Source organism: Eschrichtius robustus, chromosome 16 (genome assembly GCF_028021215.1).
Source record: "Eschrichtius robustus isolate mEscRob2 chromosome 16, mEscRob2.pri, whole genome shotgun sequence".
In the NCBI taxonomy this organism is placed as follows: Eukaryota; Metazoa; Chordata; class Mammalia; order Artiodactyla; family Eschrichtiidae; genus Eschrichtius; species Eschrichtius robustus.
The window spans coordinates 51,925,344-51,942,705 of record NC_090839.1 but is presented as its reverse complement, the minus strand read 5'-3'; the positions used below and the strand labels follow the sequence as shown (position 1 = coordinate 51,942,705).

The 17,362-nt window shown below is 56.3% G+C and overlaps 1 protein-coding gene across 1 annotated transcript in view; it reads left to right on the top strand.

The window, feature by feature from the left end:
- LMF1 (lipase maturation factor 1) overlaps positions 1–17,362 on the top strand; it is a 70,672-nt gene that overhangs the window by 49,099 nt on the left and 4,211 nt on the right. The window contains exons 3-4 of the mRNA XM_068565623.1: positions 3,813–3,878; positions 6,692–6,859. Of these exons, the coding sequence (XP_068421724.1) occupies positions 3,813–3,878; positions 6,692–6,859 (234 nt within the window). The remainder of the gene's footprint in view (positions 1–3,812; positions 3,879–6,691; positions 6,860–17,362) is intronic.

The window sequence follows — 17,362 nt, the reverse complement described above, 5'->3', positions numbered from 1 at the left end:
GTGCTGTCTCTTGGCCACTTGTCTCTGACCAGCCTCGGCGGGAGGACGGTCATACCCAGGCCTGCAATAGCTGTGAGGACCCGAAACTGTCCCCTCCACCCGCTCCACGGCCCCTGCAGGTCTGGGCAGTTTTCACAAGCTCTCGGGGTTTGGGGAGGGGGCACAACAAGACCCCCCACCAACAGCATCCACGATTTCTCTCCCTCCCTGCACATTCGGCTCAGAGGTTCCCGCATAGCTGATGCGGTGCCTGCCATCTGCGTAGATGCACTGCACTGGTGAATTCAGAGGGTGGATTTCCATCTAATCATACCCTGGAGTCTGAAGGTGCAGACACTGCCCCAGACCTGGAGAGAAGGGGCTAGGTGGCAACCCTGTGTAGTCTGGGGCCCCTTCAGATGTGGAGACAGGTCAGTCCTGAGAGACCCCAGGCCAGCCTGTGCACACTCAGGTGAGATATGGGCGCTAAGCCATGAGCCTCACACGCTGCGGTCGTCCACCTGCTCAAAGAGCACGTGGGTACCATGGGTCCAGCTCAGCTCCCAGGGGAGATGCAGAGTGCTGCCGGGTCTGAGCAGAACCAAGGCGTCCCGACCCCCACCCCCCATGGCTGTGAGCACATCCCAGACCAGCAGGCCTGCTCCAGGGAGGGAACGGCCCCTCTTCCCCTACCTGCAAACCCAGGTTGAGGATGCTTCTCCTTTGTGGGAAAGGAGCAGGTGTAGGACTGATCGCCCGTGTCTGCAGATGGAGAAAAGGATTTCCAGAGAGACAGAGACTCTGACGGTGAGAGAACGGGGTGCAGTGTATGTGCAAAATGGGGGCACTGCCGAGGGAGCTCTCTGTGCTGGCTCGGACCCGAGGGCCGTCTCCCCTCCCCCGGCTGCAGGCCTGGGAGCCCCCCACCCAGTTAGGTGTGATGGGACTTGTGCAGTGTCACAGAAATTGATGTTCTTTCTGTGGCAAAGGGCCTTGCTTTTTCCCATTTCCAAATGGGAGATTTTAAGGAGCATGTTCTTGGACCCGTGAGCTTTAGAGAGGAGCCCCTGTGCATCCCCCGGGCGCCTGCCCCACCCACTGCCCATAAGGCCTGAGGTCTCCTCGGTCGCCCCAGAATATTCCAGCATCCTGGCACTCACCCTTTCCCCAGGGAGAGCAGAGGTTGTATGGACAGCTGGAGGTCACTCGGTGTGTTACTGGTCTGTCTGTGCCATTTTTTTGGAATTAATTTTGGGCTGAAAAAGGCTCAAAGAAGGCTTTGTTCCTTTGACACTTTGGAAGAAAAAAAAATCCGTGGAAAATCTGACATCTGCATTGTAGAGAGAAATCAATAGATGGGGAGGAATATAATTATCCTCCACTCCCAAAAGAATGTTTCAGATTTTTAAGTGTCTCATACCAGCTTAGAATTTGAATGACATTTTAATTATTTTGTTTTTTTTCTTCTTTGCCTGGTTTGAATCTCCAAAGAGTGCCTCTCGGATTCCAGGGGATGTAGGGAGCAGAGCCTGCACTCACGGGGAGTGAAGTGTGACAGTGGCTGTGTTTTCCTGCCGAACGAGCAGGCACGTTGCCACAGAAACCAGCGGTTCATCCGCGCCGGCAGGACACGATAGGCTTTCTGAAGCGCTGTTTCTGTACAGATGCGACCGTGTATGGCAGAGTTCACACTGGAAGTTGTCTCCGGCACTTCTGTGATCTAAGCAAACCCAGTTTCTAGAGACTTGACTAACCGCTTCTCAAGGTGACTAGTTCTGTGAGTCTGTAGACAGAGCAGGCGGGTCCTCGGAGCACGGCTCCACGTCCGCTACACGAGCTCCCCTGACGTGGGGTCGGCCCCACTGCAGGGCGCCAGGCCCCGGAGAGGTGGGTGCGGAACAGCCACCGGGTGTGGATGGCGCCCAGAACAGCTGAGAATTGTGGCCTCCGTGGGACATATTTGTAAACTCTCTGCTGGGCTGCACAGCTAGCTCATGCCTGGCCCATGTGCTCGGCCAGGACACGGTCACTCGGTCTCACTGTGGAAGCTGCCGGCATGGCCGCCACGTGGGCTCTAGCTTCCCTGTTGTTTCTTGTCCCTGCTCCTTCGGGTGTCGCTGCGTCTGTGCCACCCACAGGGGCCCAGGCCAGGTGTCAGCTGCCCCCTCGGCCCATCCTGTGGGCTCCACAGTCCAGGCAAGTCCAGGGTGGGACACGTCTTACACCCTGGGCAGCCATCCTGCCTTGCTGGCAGCGTGGCCGTCAGAGGACATGTTGACTCACACTGTCCTACCCCTGGCTCAGAGCCCTCAACTGCCCCGAAGTTCTTCCCCTATGGGAAGGTCAGTTTTATGTGCAAGTCTGGCTGCGCTGCCACCCCAGGTATTCAACCAAACCCCAGTTCGACGTGACTGCCAGGCTGTTTTGCAGACGTGATTGAAGTCCATGGTGGGTTGGCTCCAGTGAGGAAGGGTGCCCGGGACAGGCTGGGCAGGTGCGAGGATGGTCTGAGGGGACTTGCCCCCAAGCAGCTGCAGCTGCAGTGACCACCAGCCAAGAGAGCCAGGCCGCCATCCAGGCTGCTTTCTTGGCGATACAGTTTCTCACCTTCCAGTCCAGCTGTCATGTGAGACAGACGTTAGGGCTGAATCTGTGCATCCAGCAACGGTTTTACTGCCGTTGGTGAGCAGTTTGCTTCTGACCGTGAAGGGATCATGTGGAGCTGTGATTCCCAAGGGCAAGTGAACGGGGGAGTGCAGCAGGCAGTGAGCTGACTGTCCTCCTGGCCACTGTGGACTGGCCATGCTGGCCGCTGCCCGGCAGGGAGACTGGCAGGGCTGCAGTCAAGCTCGCCCATAGGCTGCACAGCGGAGGCCCTCTCTCCGCAGCCACTTTCCCAGCAGACTGGGCAGCACGGGAGTTCCCTGGAGCCCCTCCCGAGCCTGAGCACCGGGGTCTCCCACGTGCTGTGGTCTGAGCACTGGGGTCTCCTATGTGCTGTGGCCTGAGTACTGGGTTCTCCCTTGTACTGTGGCCTAAGCACGGGGTCTCCCGCATGCTGTGGTGGGCGGATATTCTCACCGAGGCCACCAGAGCTCCTGAATCATCGTCACCTTAGCAGTTGGGACATTGTCCCTCCCACGTCTTCCTTGGCATCTAAGTCAGGTTGTGCTCGTGTGCCTTGCGAATTTGCCCTTTTCTAAAGCCTCACAGGTGCATTACTATGGTGATGCTCAGAGTCTAAAAACTGGGTTTTAAAGAAACACAGGAGGAACTGACTTTATAAAAAGGGAAGAGTGGGATTTCCCTGGTGGCGCAATGGTTAAGAATCCGCCTGCCAACGCAGGGGGACACGGGTTCGAGCCCTGATCCAGGAAGATCCCACATGCCACAGAGCAACTAAGCCCGTGCACCACGGCTACTGAGCCTGCGCTCTAGAGCCCATAAGCCACAGCTACTGAGCCCACATGCCACAACTACTGAAGCCTGCACGCCTAGAGCCTGTTCTCCGCAAGAAGAGAAGCCGCTGCAATGAGAAGCCCGCGCACCACAATGAAGAGTAGCCCCTGCTCTCCGCAACTAGAAAAAGCCCGCGCGCAGCAACAAAGACCCAACACAGCCAAAAATAAATAATCAATTAATTAATTTTTTTTTTAAAAAAGCGTTTCTTTTTCCCTGTGTTTGCTACTTTTAGTCCTCAGAAACCCTAAACATGTCTTTCCTGGACTTTGTTCAGATTTTCCCTTTCATGTCGCTTCAGGCATCACATGAGGTCCGCCACTCCCGCAGGTCCATCCGGAGGTGGCTCACATTCCTCTCTGTCTCCTCGGCAGGGCCTGATCAAGATCCGGGGGGACCAGTGCTGGCGGGACCTCACCTGCATGGACTTCCACTACGAGGTGAGCGGCGCGGCCGTGCAGCGATGTGGGGGCACAGGTGCAGGCTGGGATCGTTTCCCTGTGAATCACCCCGAGGGTGTTTGGCTTCGTGGTGTCAGCTCATCTGCATTTGCCCCGCGTGCCTGTCACTACCTGTTTTCCTCACGTGGGGCCCTGCGTTCCTGCTGGGTCTGGGGCGCCACCTGTCAAGCAGGATGTCTTCTTCCTCGTTTCCTTCCCCGGGGCAGGGGGCAGCAGTCTCTTCCCTACTGGGATCCCACTTGGGCTCCTGGAGAGGCCCTGCGGGAGGGAGGGCCCCTTGCAGACGCTTCTCTCCTGCCTGTGTCCTGAACCCGCCGGGAGCCGGAGCGAGGAGGCCAATGCTGCACCCCGACAACTGCCGCAGCCGCCCCGTCACGCCAGTGACCATGCCAGGGAGCCCTGCCCCGTGCCTGCCCGTGCCTGCCTCATCCACTTGCCTGTGTCAGCCACTTCTGGGTCCCAGGGTGGAGGTCTGGGGACTCAGCCCAGCAGAAATCCCAGGAGGGGCAAAACAAGGGCCAAAGGTCTCATGGGCAGGAGACCCCACCCATCCCTGGCCACCGGGGTCCCAACCCACTGGTGCCTGGCTCTCCCACCTGGGCGTCTCCAGCACTGGGGGTCGGTGCGGGGCAGGGGGACGAACAGGAGATCCTTCGGGAGTGCTTCTGCTCTGAGTCTGCGTTCCCTGCTGGCTGCCACCCAGGCCCTCTCAGCCCCCGGGGAGCGAAGAAGGTCCCCCGGTGGGTGGGGAACCTCGGCTGGTCTGTGAAGGGGTGGGAACAGAGAAGGAAGGTCTAGCCAGCTCGCCTCCCACCTGGAGTGGCTGGTGGGCGCTGGCATGCAGTGTACGCAGTGGGCTCCTGCCTGCCTCTGGCGGGGGCGCAGTGCAGGGAATCCCTGGCTCCCCTTTCCCTCTGTCTGGTGGGCGTAACCTGTGTTGATGAGAGGCAACGTCGGGGGTGGGTGAGGGGGGCTCCCCTCGAGGCCTCGCTCCCCCCAGCTGCCTGTGGCTGTAGGTAACGTGGGGCCTTCAGCCCTGAAGAGCGTGCAGGGTCACATGTCCCTCTGCCGCCCGAGGCTAGGCCACCTCCAGAGCTGGGTCCTGAGATGTGACAGAGGGGCTGCTCCTGTGCTCAATCACCGTTCCCAGTGCTGCGCACGGTGTGGCCCGTCCACAGCACGCACCTGTCCAGGGGCCACGGCGCCTTCTGGCAGCCTCACTCTCACGTGCACACATCCACATACACTCGCATATACATGCGTGTACACACCGTATCCAGGAAACGCTCTGTTGTTTAAAAAAGCTGAAACATTTGGAACTGATTTGATGCTGCCTTTTTGTGTTGTTAGTGAAATTGCTGCTAACCACCAGAATATCTCCAGTTTTAGGACTGTGGTGGTTTCATTCCACTCAGGCATTAACCGTCATGTGGTGAATCTGGCGTCAGGAAACGCAGGCCTTTGAGCGGAAAGGGCCCCGACAGTTCTGCTCCCCCAACCCCGTGTCTCCCCAGGGCCCCGCCCCCACTGAGCCCCCCACCCCCCAGCCCTGCACACCCTTCCCCAAAGGGGCTGCCTCTCTGTGTCTGATCGCCCTCCACATTCACAAGGTGGGAACCTCTGCAGCCAAGACAGAGTGAGAACACAGTTAAACGCAGTTTTATGAGCCAGGCCAGCAGGGATGCGGGGCAGGGAGACAGCAATGCCCATACCAGGTTTCTAACACCCGTTTCCAACCAGAGGGACCAGGTTCCTGGAGAAGCGGCTGCCCCCGGGCTGGAGCAGGAAGGGGCTCAGGTGACCCTGAGCATCTTTAGAGCCAGATAACAGGGAGACGCTCAGGGTGGTTACAGCCCAGCGCGTATGACAGCCCACGTGTCCACACCCATGTGGGTGCAAGTGGAGAGGAGCGACCCTGTCCTCACAGCAGACGCGGCGCCCTTCACGGACTCACTCTCCACAGACGGCAGAGGCACAGTTAGCCTTATGGTGGGTGCTGTGGGTCCACCGGGTCTGGGGCTGCCGCGGCCTGGTGTCCCGCCCCAGCCAGCTCAGCGTGGAGGGCCACCTGCACACAGTACCCGTCACCGATGCTGGCTGTCCACACCCGGGGCCACCCCAACCCCACACAGTGTCAGCACAGCTGGCCCTTCTGAGCATGGACGGCCGCGTGAGCGGGGAAGACAGGGCCTGTGGTTGGAGGCGCAGGGCCCATCAGCTGGGCCCTAGGCGGCCAGCACCACGGCTGAGTCAACACGTGGGCCTCAGGGACCTGCTGTGCCCTCCCACCCCGCACACGTGTGGAGGCCGTTCCCAGGAACACACACGTGGGGCCGGGACCTGCTCCCCCAGCCTCCACTGTCCTCCAAGAGGAAATCCACCATGTGTGAGCGTCCCATGGTCCCGCCTCTGCGCCTGTGCCCTGTCCCCTCGCGGGGGGCTTGCCGGTGCCCATGCTGCTCAGGGCTCTGACCACAGACTCTTCCCCAGCATCTGAGCTCCTGCGTTACCAGGGCCCTCAGGGTCCCCTTGAAGGGGTCAGTGTCAGAATTACAGGAAGCCAGGCGAATAGAGAAGGTCGGGACCCGTGGCCACACCATTCCCCATCCTGGTGACGTGTGAGCTGCTGGAGGGTGGGCCACGCCGCCGGTCTTCCCCGCGCCTCTCCCGGCCAGGGCGGCCCCATGTACCCCCCTTCCCCAAAAGGCCACCAGCGGGCACCACAGAGCAGGGCCAGGGAGGGCAGGTCCCCACCTCCAGGCGCAGCTCATGGGCCTCCTTTCATCCCACAGACGCAGCCGGTGCCCAACCCCGTGGCCTACTTCCTGCACCACTCCCCATGGTGGTTCCACCGCTTCGAGACCCTCAGCAACCACTTCCTGGAGCTCGTGGTGCCCTTCTTCGTCTTCCTCGGACGGCAGATGTGCATCCTCCACGGGGCCCTACAGATCCTGTTCCAGGTGAGCAGCCGCTTGTCAGTTCCCAAGGAAAACCTGAAATTTCCACGTCCTGTTCACCGCGTTTATGGAGGTTTGACCTACAGCATACTCATTGCTCTGGTAGTTTTGCCTCCATCTTTCTGTTCCTCGGTGTCCGGGGCCCATGTGCTGTGCCGCCCCAGATGATGGGTGCGGCAGCAGCAGGAGTGGGGCGTCCCACACCTGGGGGAGCCGCCTGTGGCTTGCTTGGTTGGTTGTTTATTGTGGCCATTTCTACCAAGTTCTCTTGTTTCTTCTTTACTAGGAAGTTCTGTAGGTTTTGTTTGGGGTATTTTTAGTCATGAATGGGTGTTGAAGTTTAGCAAATGGTTTTTTCTCCACCAGTTGTGAGAAGATCACTTTTTTGCCCTTAATTTGTTAGCGTGAATTACATTACCACTGCTAAAATGGAACCAATTTTACCTTCCTAGGATAAATCAACTCAGTCGGGCTGTGTATACTGTAACATGTTAGTGGGTATAACTTGCTACCATTTTGTTTGGGTTTTTCATGTTGTCAGTGAGTGAAGTTTGTGGTTTTCCATCCACACTGGCCTTGTCTGATTCTGCTCCAGGTTTTACTCTCACCCTCGTAGACAAGACAGAGTTGGTTCTCCTACATCACTGCCTGGCCCGGGCGGGGGGGCGGGGGGGGGGTGGTCTTTGTGGCCGCTGACAACCCTTTCGTGGCTGCCAGACAGGCAGGGTCTCTGTTTTTTTCTGGAGGCAGTTGTGTTTTGTTTTGTTTAATATTTACTTATTTATTTATGTTGGCTGTACCAGGTCTTAGTTGCAGCATGCGGGATCTTTTAGTTGCGGCATGCAGGCTTCTAAGTCGCAGCATGCAGGCTTCTAAGTCGCGGCATGCGGACTTCTTAGTTGCGGCTTGCAGACTCTTAGTTGCGGCATGCGGACTCTTAGTTGTGGCACGCGGACTTCTTAGTTGCGGCTTGCAGACTCTTAGTTGCAGCTTGCGGACTCTTAGTTGCGGCTTGCAGACTTAGTTGCGGCATGCATGCAGGATCTAGTTCCCCGACCAGGGATCGAACCCAGGCCCCATGCATTGGGAGCGCAGAGTCATACCCACTGGACCACCAGAGAAGTCCCTGGAGGCAATTTTAATGGCAGACATTTTCCTGGGAATTTGTCCATTTCATCTGTTTTCATATGTGTTGGCCAAGGATCAAGTCATAGTAATCTCCTGTTTTGCAGAGTCTGGATTTGTGTCCTTTTCTTCGGTGTTGCCTCTGTGACAGCACAGAGCAGGATTCTTTTTCCAACGAGGCTCATTCTCTTTAAGTATCGTGTATCTCAGCTGGTACATTTGTATTTTATTTTATTTCCACATCTTTGTGTATTCTTTTTGCCCTTTTTAGCTTTCTTTTGAGGTTTTTCTCGTTCCATTATTCCCCCTTTCCTAATTAGCAAGTTATACACTCTGTTTCTTTCAGGCAAGTACACACTTAACTAACTGAAAGTCTAAATTTAATCCCTGTCCTCACTGCCCTTACGGCCCTGTGGCCTCGAAATGTTTTGATTGTCTCCCCCTACCTGCTCACCTGCTTTTGCTGCCAGTATTTTAAGTTGTATTTTGTTTTGTTTTTAATTAATAGACTTTTAAAGAACAATTTTAGATTCACAGAAAAACTGAGCAGAGAGTATAGAGTTCCCATATCCCCCCCGCCCACAGTTTCCCCATCAGGAACATCTTGCATTAGTTAGTGTGATACATTTATTACAACTAAGGAACCAATATTGATACTTTATTGTTAACTAAAGTCCACAGCTTACATTGGGGTTCACTCTTGGTGTTGTGCATTCTATGGGTTTGGACAAATGTAAAATGACATGTATCCATCATAGTATCATACAGACTCATTTCACTGCCCTAAAAATCCTCTGTGCTCCCTGGATTCATCCTTCTCCCCCCCCTAACCCCTGGCAACCACTGATCCTTTGACTGTCTCCATAGTTTTGCCTTTTCCAGAACGTCATATAGTTGGAATCATCCAGGATATAGCCTTTTCAGACTGGCTTTTTTCCTTAGTAATAAGCATTTGAGGTTCCTCGTGTCTTTCCGTGGGTTGAGAGCGCGTTTTTTATTGCTGAATGATATTCCACTGTCTGGATGCACCACAGTTTATCCGTAAACTATCCGGACTTGGCTGGAGGGCAAAATCCTGGCTGGCGGCTGACCCTTGCTCCCAACAGTCTCCAGTGAGGGACACCCCCAGGAGGCCAGGAGTGCTCTGCACTGTCCCTGCCTCGTGCACACTTCAGCCCAGTGGCTCCATCATCCTGAGCTGTGGGACGAGGCTCCAAACAGAGGCTCAAGCATCCTTGTGAGTGTCCACGAGCGTGGACACTGCCTCATGCTGGACCTTCCTCCATTGTCAAAGGATGCCCAGCCATAGGCTCCCACCTTCCTCTGCTGATGGAGAACATGGGTCCAGTCCCCGAGGCAACTCGGAGGACCTGCCTGGCACACAGTCTCAGCAGGAATCCAGGTCTGCTTAGGCTGTGTGGTCACCGTGGTGACCAAGAATCACTCTCAAGGCTGCGGGGCGTTAATTAGTTGCTGCTTCAGCCACTTTTACAAGCCTGGGACCACTGGGACCCTTTCAGGGCTGTAAACTCTACTGGGCCTATAGGGACCCTCCAGACATCCCTCAGGCTGTACTGACCACCTACCACTTTCTCTCCAGATAATCTGAAGCCCACCTTTGGCAAGCAGTAAAGAAAAGCAAATTGTCATATCACTTAAAAAACACATTTGAAGGAAGTTTGATTTACTGTGCAGGTGAAAGGGTTCAGCTACTTGAAAATAGGATTTGGGAAGATATTTACATTGACCTTTGACCCAGCAGCCTCAAAATGCCCTTGTTTGTTCACTTGGCATGAGTCTCGTGGTGCTTCAGGACGAGGACCCGCTAACTGGACACAGCCCAGCTGAGTCTGTGTCCCAGCCTGGGGCACCGGCGCCTCCACCATGGGGGACTGTGCAGACCGGGGGCGAGCCGGGGGGGACTCAGGTATAAGATGGCTCCCAGCAGCTCAGGCCACATGGCTGGGTCTCCACCTGATTCTGGGTCTGGTGCCCGGGTGGACAGCGGTGGCACAGGGACACTGGGCGGGGGAGGGCCAGAACGGGACCTTGAATGGCCTTGCCGCCAACCTGCGGCCCTGGACGTTATTCCCAAAGGCAGGCCATGCACTCGCCTTCTGTCCCCCAAGGCCTTGGGAGCCTCAGTCCAGGTGTGTCCCCAGCGTCATTCTCCCCCACCCACACCATGCCCAGGACAAGGTGGGACATGGCCCAGGGCTGTGGCTCTTCTCTGAGGCCTGGTCTGATGCCCCCCAGGGGCCAGGCCTCAGCTGTCCAGAGAAAAGAGGACAAATGGCCCCCTGGCCCAGCTGCACGTGTTCAGCCTCGCAGGCAGCGTGGGGCGCGCAGGGCAGTCTCATGGGGGCGCGTGGCCCTCTGCAGGCCACAGCGCTGGCCACCCCTGGATTTGCACGTTGCTCCCGTCTCCGCGCCCGCAACCCCGAGGGTCCCTGGTTCTGTTTGTTTCCGTTCGTTCCCCGGGAGAGAGTTGAGGATGTGAGCACACACGCACCTCCTCCCACGCTCAGTTTGCACAGCTGTTCCGGAAGGTTCTGCAAGGCCTCCAGAGGCAGCCTGTTGTCTACTTGGAGAGGCACACCACCCCCGCTTCAGACCCCCACTCTAATGCCAAGGAGAGACGCTGGAGGGGCAGTGCTCGGCTTCCACTGTGGGCCAGGCTGGACCTCCCATCCTGGCGTGGAGCGGGCACTCACCAGGCTAGTGGCTCCTAGTCAGTGCAAAGACGCATCTCAGATCCCAGACTCCTCCCCAGCCTCCCACCATGTCCTGCTCTTTCTAATCTCTGTAACGTCGGCCACAGACCAAGGGACATCGCTGTGGGGAACATCACTACGGCTTCGGGTGCAGAGAGCTGCCCCCACCAGCCCCTGAGTGACCCACCCGGAGCTGGGGTCATAGCATAACTGTCCCAGGGCTCCTGGCTGCAGAACATCATCTGCAAGCACACATGTCCTCTGGTAGGCCGTGGGAGTCCAGAGCCCAACAGGGGAGTCCCAGACACCCAGCCCCTTGCTTCAGGGGTGTCTCCTGGGCCCGGGGTCCCACCTCCCAGCTCGTCTTCCCACCCGGCCCCCACCATGGGGTCACAGCCAGTGTGTGCCAGACAAGGGCACGAAGACGGCATTATGAATCCTCAGGCCTCCTGCTGCTTTATTAGAAACAGGGTTCCATCTCCGAAACTGCTCTGGTGAACCCTAGTCTCTGAGTCAGGGCCCCCTAGCTGGTCTCAGGGTGGAGTGACTGGGGAGGGGTGTCTTTGGGCCCCAGTGGACCAGGGTGGTGTAGGGAAGCCGGGCATCACTCAGAGGTCATTAGGGCCCCACAGCCACTTGGTGGCCTTCAGACAAAGGCTCCTGAGTTCTCACCGGGATAGAACTGCTGGGCCTTGAGAATCCTGTTGTGCCAGAACATTCCAGGTCATGGCGTGTGGACCAGGCATCAGGGGCCTCAGCCCCATCCCAACGTGAGCTCTTCCTGCCGCATGCAGGGGGTCAGGGCCGCTCAGGTGGCCGTGCCAGGAGGATGCATCCTCAGCTCGAAAGTGGGGGAGCCCGAGCCAGGAGCTAGAGGACAGCGCCAAGGGCAGCCTGGCTAGACGCTGACCCGCAGTGGGGGCAGCTCGTGAGCCTGGCCCTCCTGTAGCTGTTTGGAGAAATGATCTTCCCTGGGGCTGGCCCCACGCTGCTCCTGCACCTGAGTCTGCAGCCAGGGCTGAAGGTCACTGGGGTCACTGGGCAAAAGGCTGAGGCCTCACCAGCACAGCCTCCTCAGGAAGCAGAACTCAAAGCCCCCGCCCGCCAAGGTCACCGTGCCAAGTGGACAGCATTGCGCCCGACCTCAGAAGGTTGACTCAGGCTGTGCCGTGTCCTTGCTCACGTGGCCCCAGGGCTACAGGGTGATGGCCTCTCTCCGGTGCTCACACTCGGCGGGGTTGGGGGGGGGGGGGGCGGGGTGCTGCTTTTTCCATTTTCCTTTACAGAGGTGGGGACGCTGCCCTCTCAGGAAGGCACAGGTCCCTGAGCTGACTGCGCAGGTCCCAGCCCTGACAGTGCTGAGCCGCTGGGCCCCTCCCCTGGGGCTCTTCCTCGGCCCCCAGTGGCCCCATCAGGTCTGCTGCCCCGTTCGCTGTGGGTGGGTAGGCGGGATTGTGGTCCAACAGGGGTGGCCTGGGCGTCTGTCCCTCCAGGAGGGCTTGGACTACAGCCAGCAGGACTACAGGGTCCCAAACCAATGCCAGGGGAAGCCTGTGCAGCGTCACCACTGTGGGTGCCATGCTTGCCGAGGCCTTGCACCCGCACCCCTGGGGTGTGGCCCTCACGGGTCCAGAGGCACCAAGAGTGCCCCCAATGGCACTCATTTTGAATGGAAAGTAACTATGGTTTGGAACAGAAACAAGGGAAGGAAAGGACCCCCATGGGTCCCTGCTGGTCATGTGTGGGGTCTTCCCTCCACGAGAGCGTGTGCCCAGCCACAACTACGTATTCTCACTCACTGTTAAATCTTTGCAGCCATCATTCCAACAACTACAACCTCGATGTGTGACTCTTCATTTAAACAGCTGGTTTTCTGTGTTTAACAATCGCCCACGGGCTTACAGTTTCCAGCCCCCTGCCCTCCTGCATGTGCATCCCGGTCATTTTCCTTCTGCCTGAGGGATGTTTCATTTGGTTTTCTAACATTTCTTAGCAGAGGCTGCTGATGGATGTCTTCCCTTCAGCTGTCCATGGTCTCTGCCCGCAGCATCTCTGCTGGGGAGTCTGCGGGACCCTTAGCCCCGCTCCTCTGTCTGCGACTTTTCCCCTCTGACTGCTTCTACGATTTTTCCCTTTTTCAGTTTTTCAACAATTTGGTTTGATGTGCCTTAGGTGTGGCTTTCTTTGAGTTTATCCTGTTTGAGATTTCTTAGGCTTCTGTGACCTGTGCATTTATAGTTCTCTTCAATGAGGAGAATTTTCTTCATGTTGTGTCTGCCCCCTTCCCTTCCTGGGGCTTAAATCACACGTCTGTCAGGCCAGTGGGTGCTGTCCCCTAGGCCCTGAGGGTCTGCCCAGGCTCTGCTCAGCTTTGCTTCTCCCTGTGCTTCACTTGGCAAAGTTCCTGTTGTTCTGAGCTCATGTTCACTGACACTTTCCTTTACAGTGTCAGTTTTGTCAAAAGCCTATCCAGTAAATTATCTGTTTTGTATACAGTAAGTCCCCTACATACGAACAAGTTCCGTTTCAAGAGCACGTTCATAAGTCCAATTTGTAAGTCCAACAAAGTTAGCCTAGGTACCCAACTACCACAATCGGCTATATAGTACTGTACTGTAATAGCTTTATAATACTTTTCACACAAATAATACTTAAAAAACAAACAAAAAATAAAACAATTTTAATCTTACAGTACCTTGAAAAGTACAGTAGTACAGTACAACAGCCGGCACACAGGGGCTGGCATCGAGTGAACGGGCAAGAAGAGTTACTGACTGGAGGAGGGAGAGGAGGTGGGAGACGGTAGAGCCGAAGGATCGTCAGCAATAGGAGATGGAGGGCAAGCTGCAATTTCGCTCTCGCCTTACGTTGATGGCACAGGTTCTGGTTCCTGGCTGGATTCAATTCTACCTACCCTCTTGAAAAAAACAATAAGTGATGTCTGGGTAGTAGCTCTTTTTTTCTCATCATAGATGACACGGTAGCACTGAATTGCATTCTGAACGGCTGCTGCAACCTTCATGTACCATTCTACATTCGGGTCCTGTGCCTCAAAAACTAACAGTGCCTCCTCAAATAAAGAAAATCCCCTTGCCATTTTCTGCATCGTCCGTGAATCTCTTCGGTTCTTCAGTTACTTTTTCTTCCTCTTGTCTCTCTTCATCCTTTCTTGGCGCTTGGTGCTTCTTAGCAGTACAAGCTACATCACCACTTTTACACTTGCTTCCAGACATCCTGGGCTTGAAATAAAGCTACTGTAATACTGTACTCTATACAGCACTGTAAAGTACACAGAAGCACACCATTTGTAGAGGATGCACGCACATGACAATGTACGCCAGACACGTGAACTGACTTACGTGATTGGACGTGTGAACACATGTTCGCATCTTTGAAAGTTCACAACTTGAAGGTTCATATGGAGGGGACTGACTGTATTACCTTTTTTTTTTTTTTTTTTTGGCTGCGTTGGGTCTTCGTTGCTGTGCGCGGGCTTTCTCTAGTTGCAGCGAGCGGGGCCCACTCTTCGTTGCGGTGCGCGGGCTTCTCATTGCAGTGGCTTCTCGTTGCGGAGCATGGGCTCTAGGTGTGCGGGCTTCAGTAGTTGCAGCACGTGAGCTCAGTAGTTGTGGCATATGGGCCCTAGAGTGTGCAGGCTTCAGTAGTTGTGGCTCTTGGGCTCTAGAGCGCAGGCTCAGTAGTTGTGGCGCACAGGCTTAGTTGCTCCGTGGCATGTGGGATCTTCCCAGACCGGGGATCGAACCTGTGTCCCCTGCATTGGCAGGCAGATTCTTAACCACTGCACCACCAGGGAAGTCCCTGTATTACCTTTTAAACTCTCAAATTATCATCTGGTTATTCTTTGGCATTTTCATATTTCTCTTACTTATGACTATGTTTTCTTTTAAACCCCTTAATTTTTGACAGTAGCTGTTTTCACGTTCTTATCTACTGGCTTCAGACCGTCTCTGGTTTCTGACTCTGCCCCCAGCCTGTTTTGTCTCTGCTCTTGCCTTGCAGGCTAGTAACTACCAACCTGGAGTCTGTTAACTTTTGATTGGGTGCTGGACGCTGGTGTTGTTGATTCTCTCCTGACAGCAGCTAATTGACTTGCAAATCAGTTTCAGAGCCTCCTGGGCAGGTCTGAATGTGCCTTCCCTGTAGGGCCAGCCTAGTTCCACAGGACAGGGCCTCAGCCTGGCTCGGGTTCGCAGGACTGGAAGGTCCTCTAGACCCACGAGCTCAGCGATGGCACAGCCTTGGTCGTGTGCTTTCCCTGTCCTCACGGAGTCCCCACCCTGCGAGCTCAGCGGCCGCGGGTACCCAGGCAGGACCCACAGCTCCTGGCTGCTGTGCCCATGTGGCATGTGGCAAGCCAGCCCCTCGAGCTCCCCTGGCTTCAGGCTCTGCCCCCTGCCCTGCCCTCCCTCAGTGCCCAGGCCTGCATCTCAGACAGTCGCTTTGAGGGTCCAGCACCGCTACCTCCCTCTTGGCCTGAAGCAGGAGTCGCTGGTGGAGTTTTAGCCTTGAAGTCAACATGAGGCCACTGAGCGATGAGGCAGGACGGACGTGGACCTGGGCCCCGAGGGGTAGCCCTGTTTCTCCAGGGTAAAGGAGGCGGCGGTGGGGGCAGGTTGGGTCTTGGGAAACTCAGCTCAGTGGAGCAAGAGGAAGTGCATGCCTGGGAGGGGGAGACGCAGGAGGAAATGGGCGCCTGGCAGGTTGTCCCTGGGCCTCGTCCTTGGTCAGGGCAGTGGGTCCTAGGGTGACACCGGGCCTTGTGCTCAGCTCTCAGTTGGGGCCAGGCCCAGCGGCTCCATTCTGGTTGTCCTTTATGTTCCCGCTGCTGCCCGCCTACTTCTCTTGTTCGTGGAGGTGAGTGGTGACTACTCCAAGGGTCCCACATCCTTGGGCCACCTTCCTCACTTTTCTTTCCTTCTCATTTTTTATATTTTTTAGTCTAAATGCTTATACTGTTTTACTTATGACTCATTCTTGGAAACGAGAAATGGCCAGAACATGTGTGGGCCCAGGTCCTGCTCCGGTAACTAGTCCTGCACCCCTCATCCCCCGAGGCCCAGGCCTCCTTCCACCTCGAGAGTGCCGAGTCTATTTTTATATCCTTCTCATCTGGGAAGGTCAATTGTGTAGCCGTTGACTCTGCTGAATCTGTATTGTTGCCCTCAAAGTTTCTCCCATTTCTGCACCACATTCTGGAAGAATTTCTCCAATCAATCTTCTAAATCACTGATTCAGACTTCAGCATCATTCATTCTGCTTTTCACCTGTTAGGGTTTTAACGTTGTGCGTGTTACACATGAGGGCGTAGACGAATAGATGCCGTTTACTGATCGGGGTCCTTCAAATTAGCAGTGTCTTGTCTGGGTTTCTCTGGACGCCTCTGGGGTCTCGGGAGCCCCGAGTGGCCACAAAGCGAGGCTGTGCCTCAGCGAGGGTGTACGCTGCACCAGCTACACCTGGAGAGGTTGGTGAGTAGACCGTCTGGGGTGAACTCGGGCAGGTGGGCCCCCCAGGAAGCCCCCGGCTGCCCTGCTTTGCAGCATTATGGTGGCCATGTCTCCCAGCAGTTTGAGTGTCAGTGGAGAGGTGAGTGCTGATGGCTTGGGCTGGTGGCTGCAGAGGACACGGCTGCCCATCAGTTGCCTGTCGGGTTTGAGTGTGGACCAGCCCTGAGGGGCGGTGTGATGGGCGAACAAGGCGGGCTGTTCCCCGCATGCCTTCCCAAGGGCCGTGGGACATAGGCAGGAGCCCCCAGGCTAGGTGCGGAGGTGTCTTCTAGCTGGAGGCTGCCATGCGCCGGGTGCTTCTCCCAGCTTTGGCCGCCGTCTCATCCAAGAATTAGGCAGTAGAGGGCTCTTGTCACCCGTGTGGCCCTGACAGCTGCACCAGGATGGCAGGCCCTCGGGGAAGCGGCCTGTTCTCACCCTTGATCACCACTCCTGGTGGCCTTAGCTGCACAGCTGAGCCATGGAGAAAAGGGGACCCCCATGCAGCTGACCAGCCCACCCCAAAGCAAAACGCATTTGTCAGGAGGTGTCAGGAGGGGCACAGGGACCGTTCCCCTTAAGCCCCTTGCTGACGCAGTGGAGGAGCTAGTGGAGCATCTGAGGTCTCGCTGGTCTGGGAGATGAGAATTGAAAGTCGGGCCCCTCCAGTGCTGTCCACGGGGGAGCTGGGCCCAGGCCACGGGACCCCCGCTGTCCCCCGCAGTGGAAGAGGGCCTGGCGGCACCACAAACCCAGACCGTCAGGAGCCAGCAGTTTTCAGCAAACTCCAGGGCGAAGCCCAGTCGGCCCAAAGCAGCTCGAGACCAGAGGCCCAGGGACCCCGACAGGCCAGGCAGGGCTGCAGGAGAGACCACCAGCCCAGGGCGGGTGCATTTTGGGCACAGGGGTTTGTTAACATCCTAGACAGTGAAGAATAAGAAATAATTATTTTAGGGCTCAGAACCAGGAAAACTGGTTTTCCAAATTAATCCAGGAAGAGCTGTGAATCCACACCATCTCCCCTCACACACTGTAAGACCCTATCGTGATCCATAAAACTGACCTATTGAAAACCTAGCTCCTCTCTCTCCAGACCCTTTTGAGGCCAGCATCTGTGACCTCACATTCTCCTCAGTCACTAGGATCAAGACCTACAAATC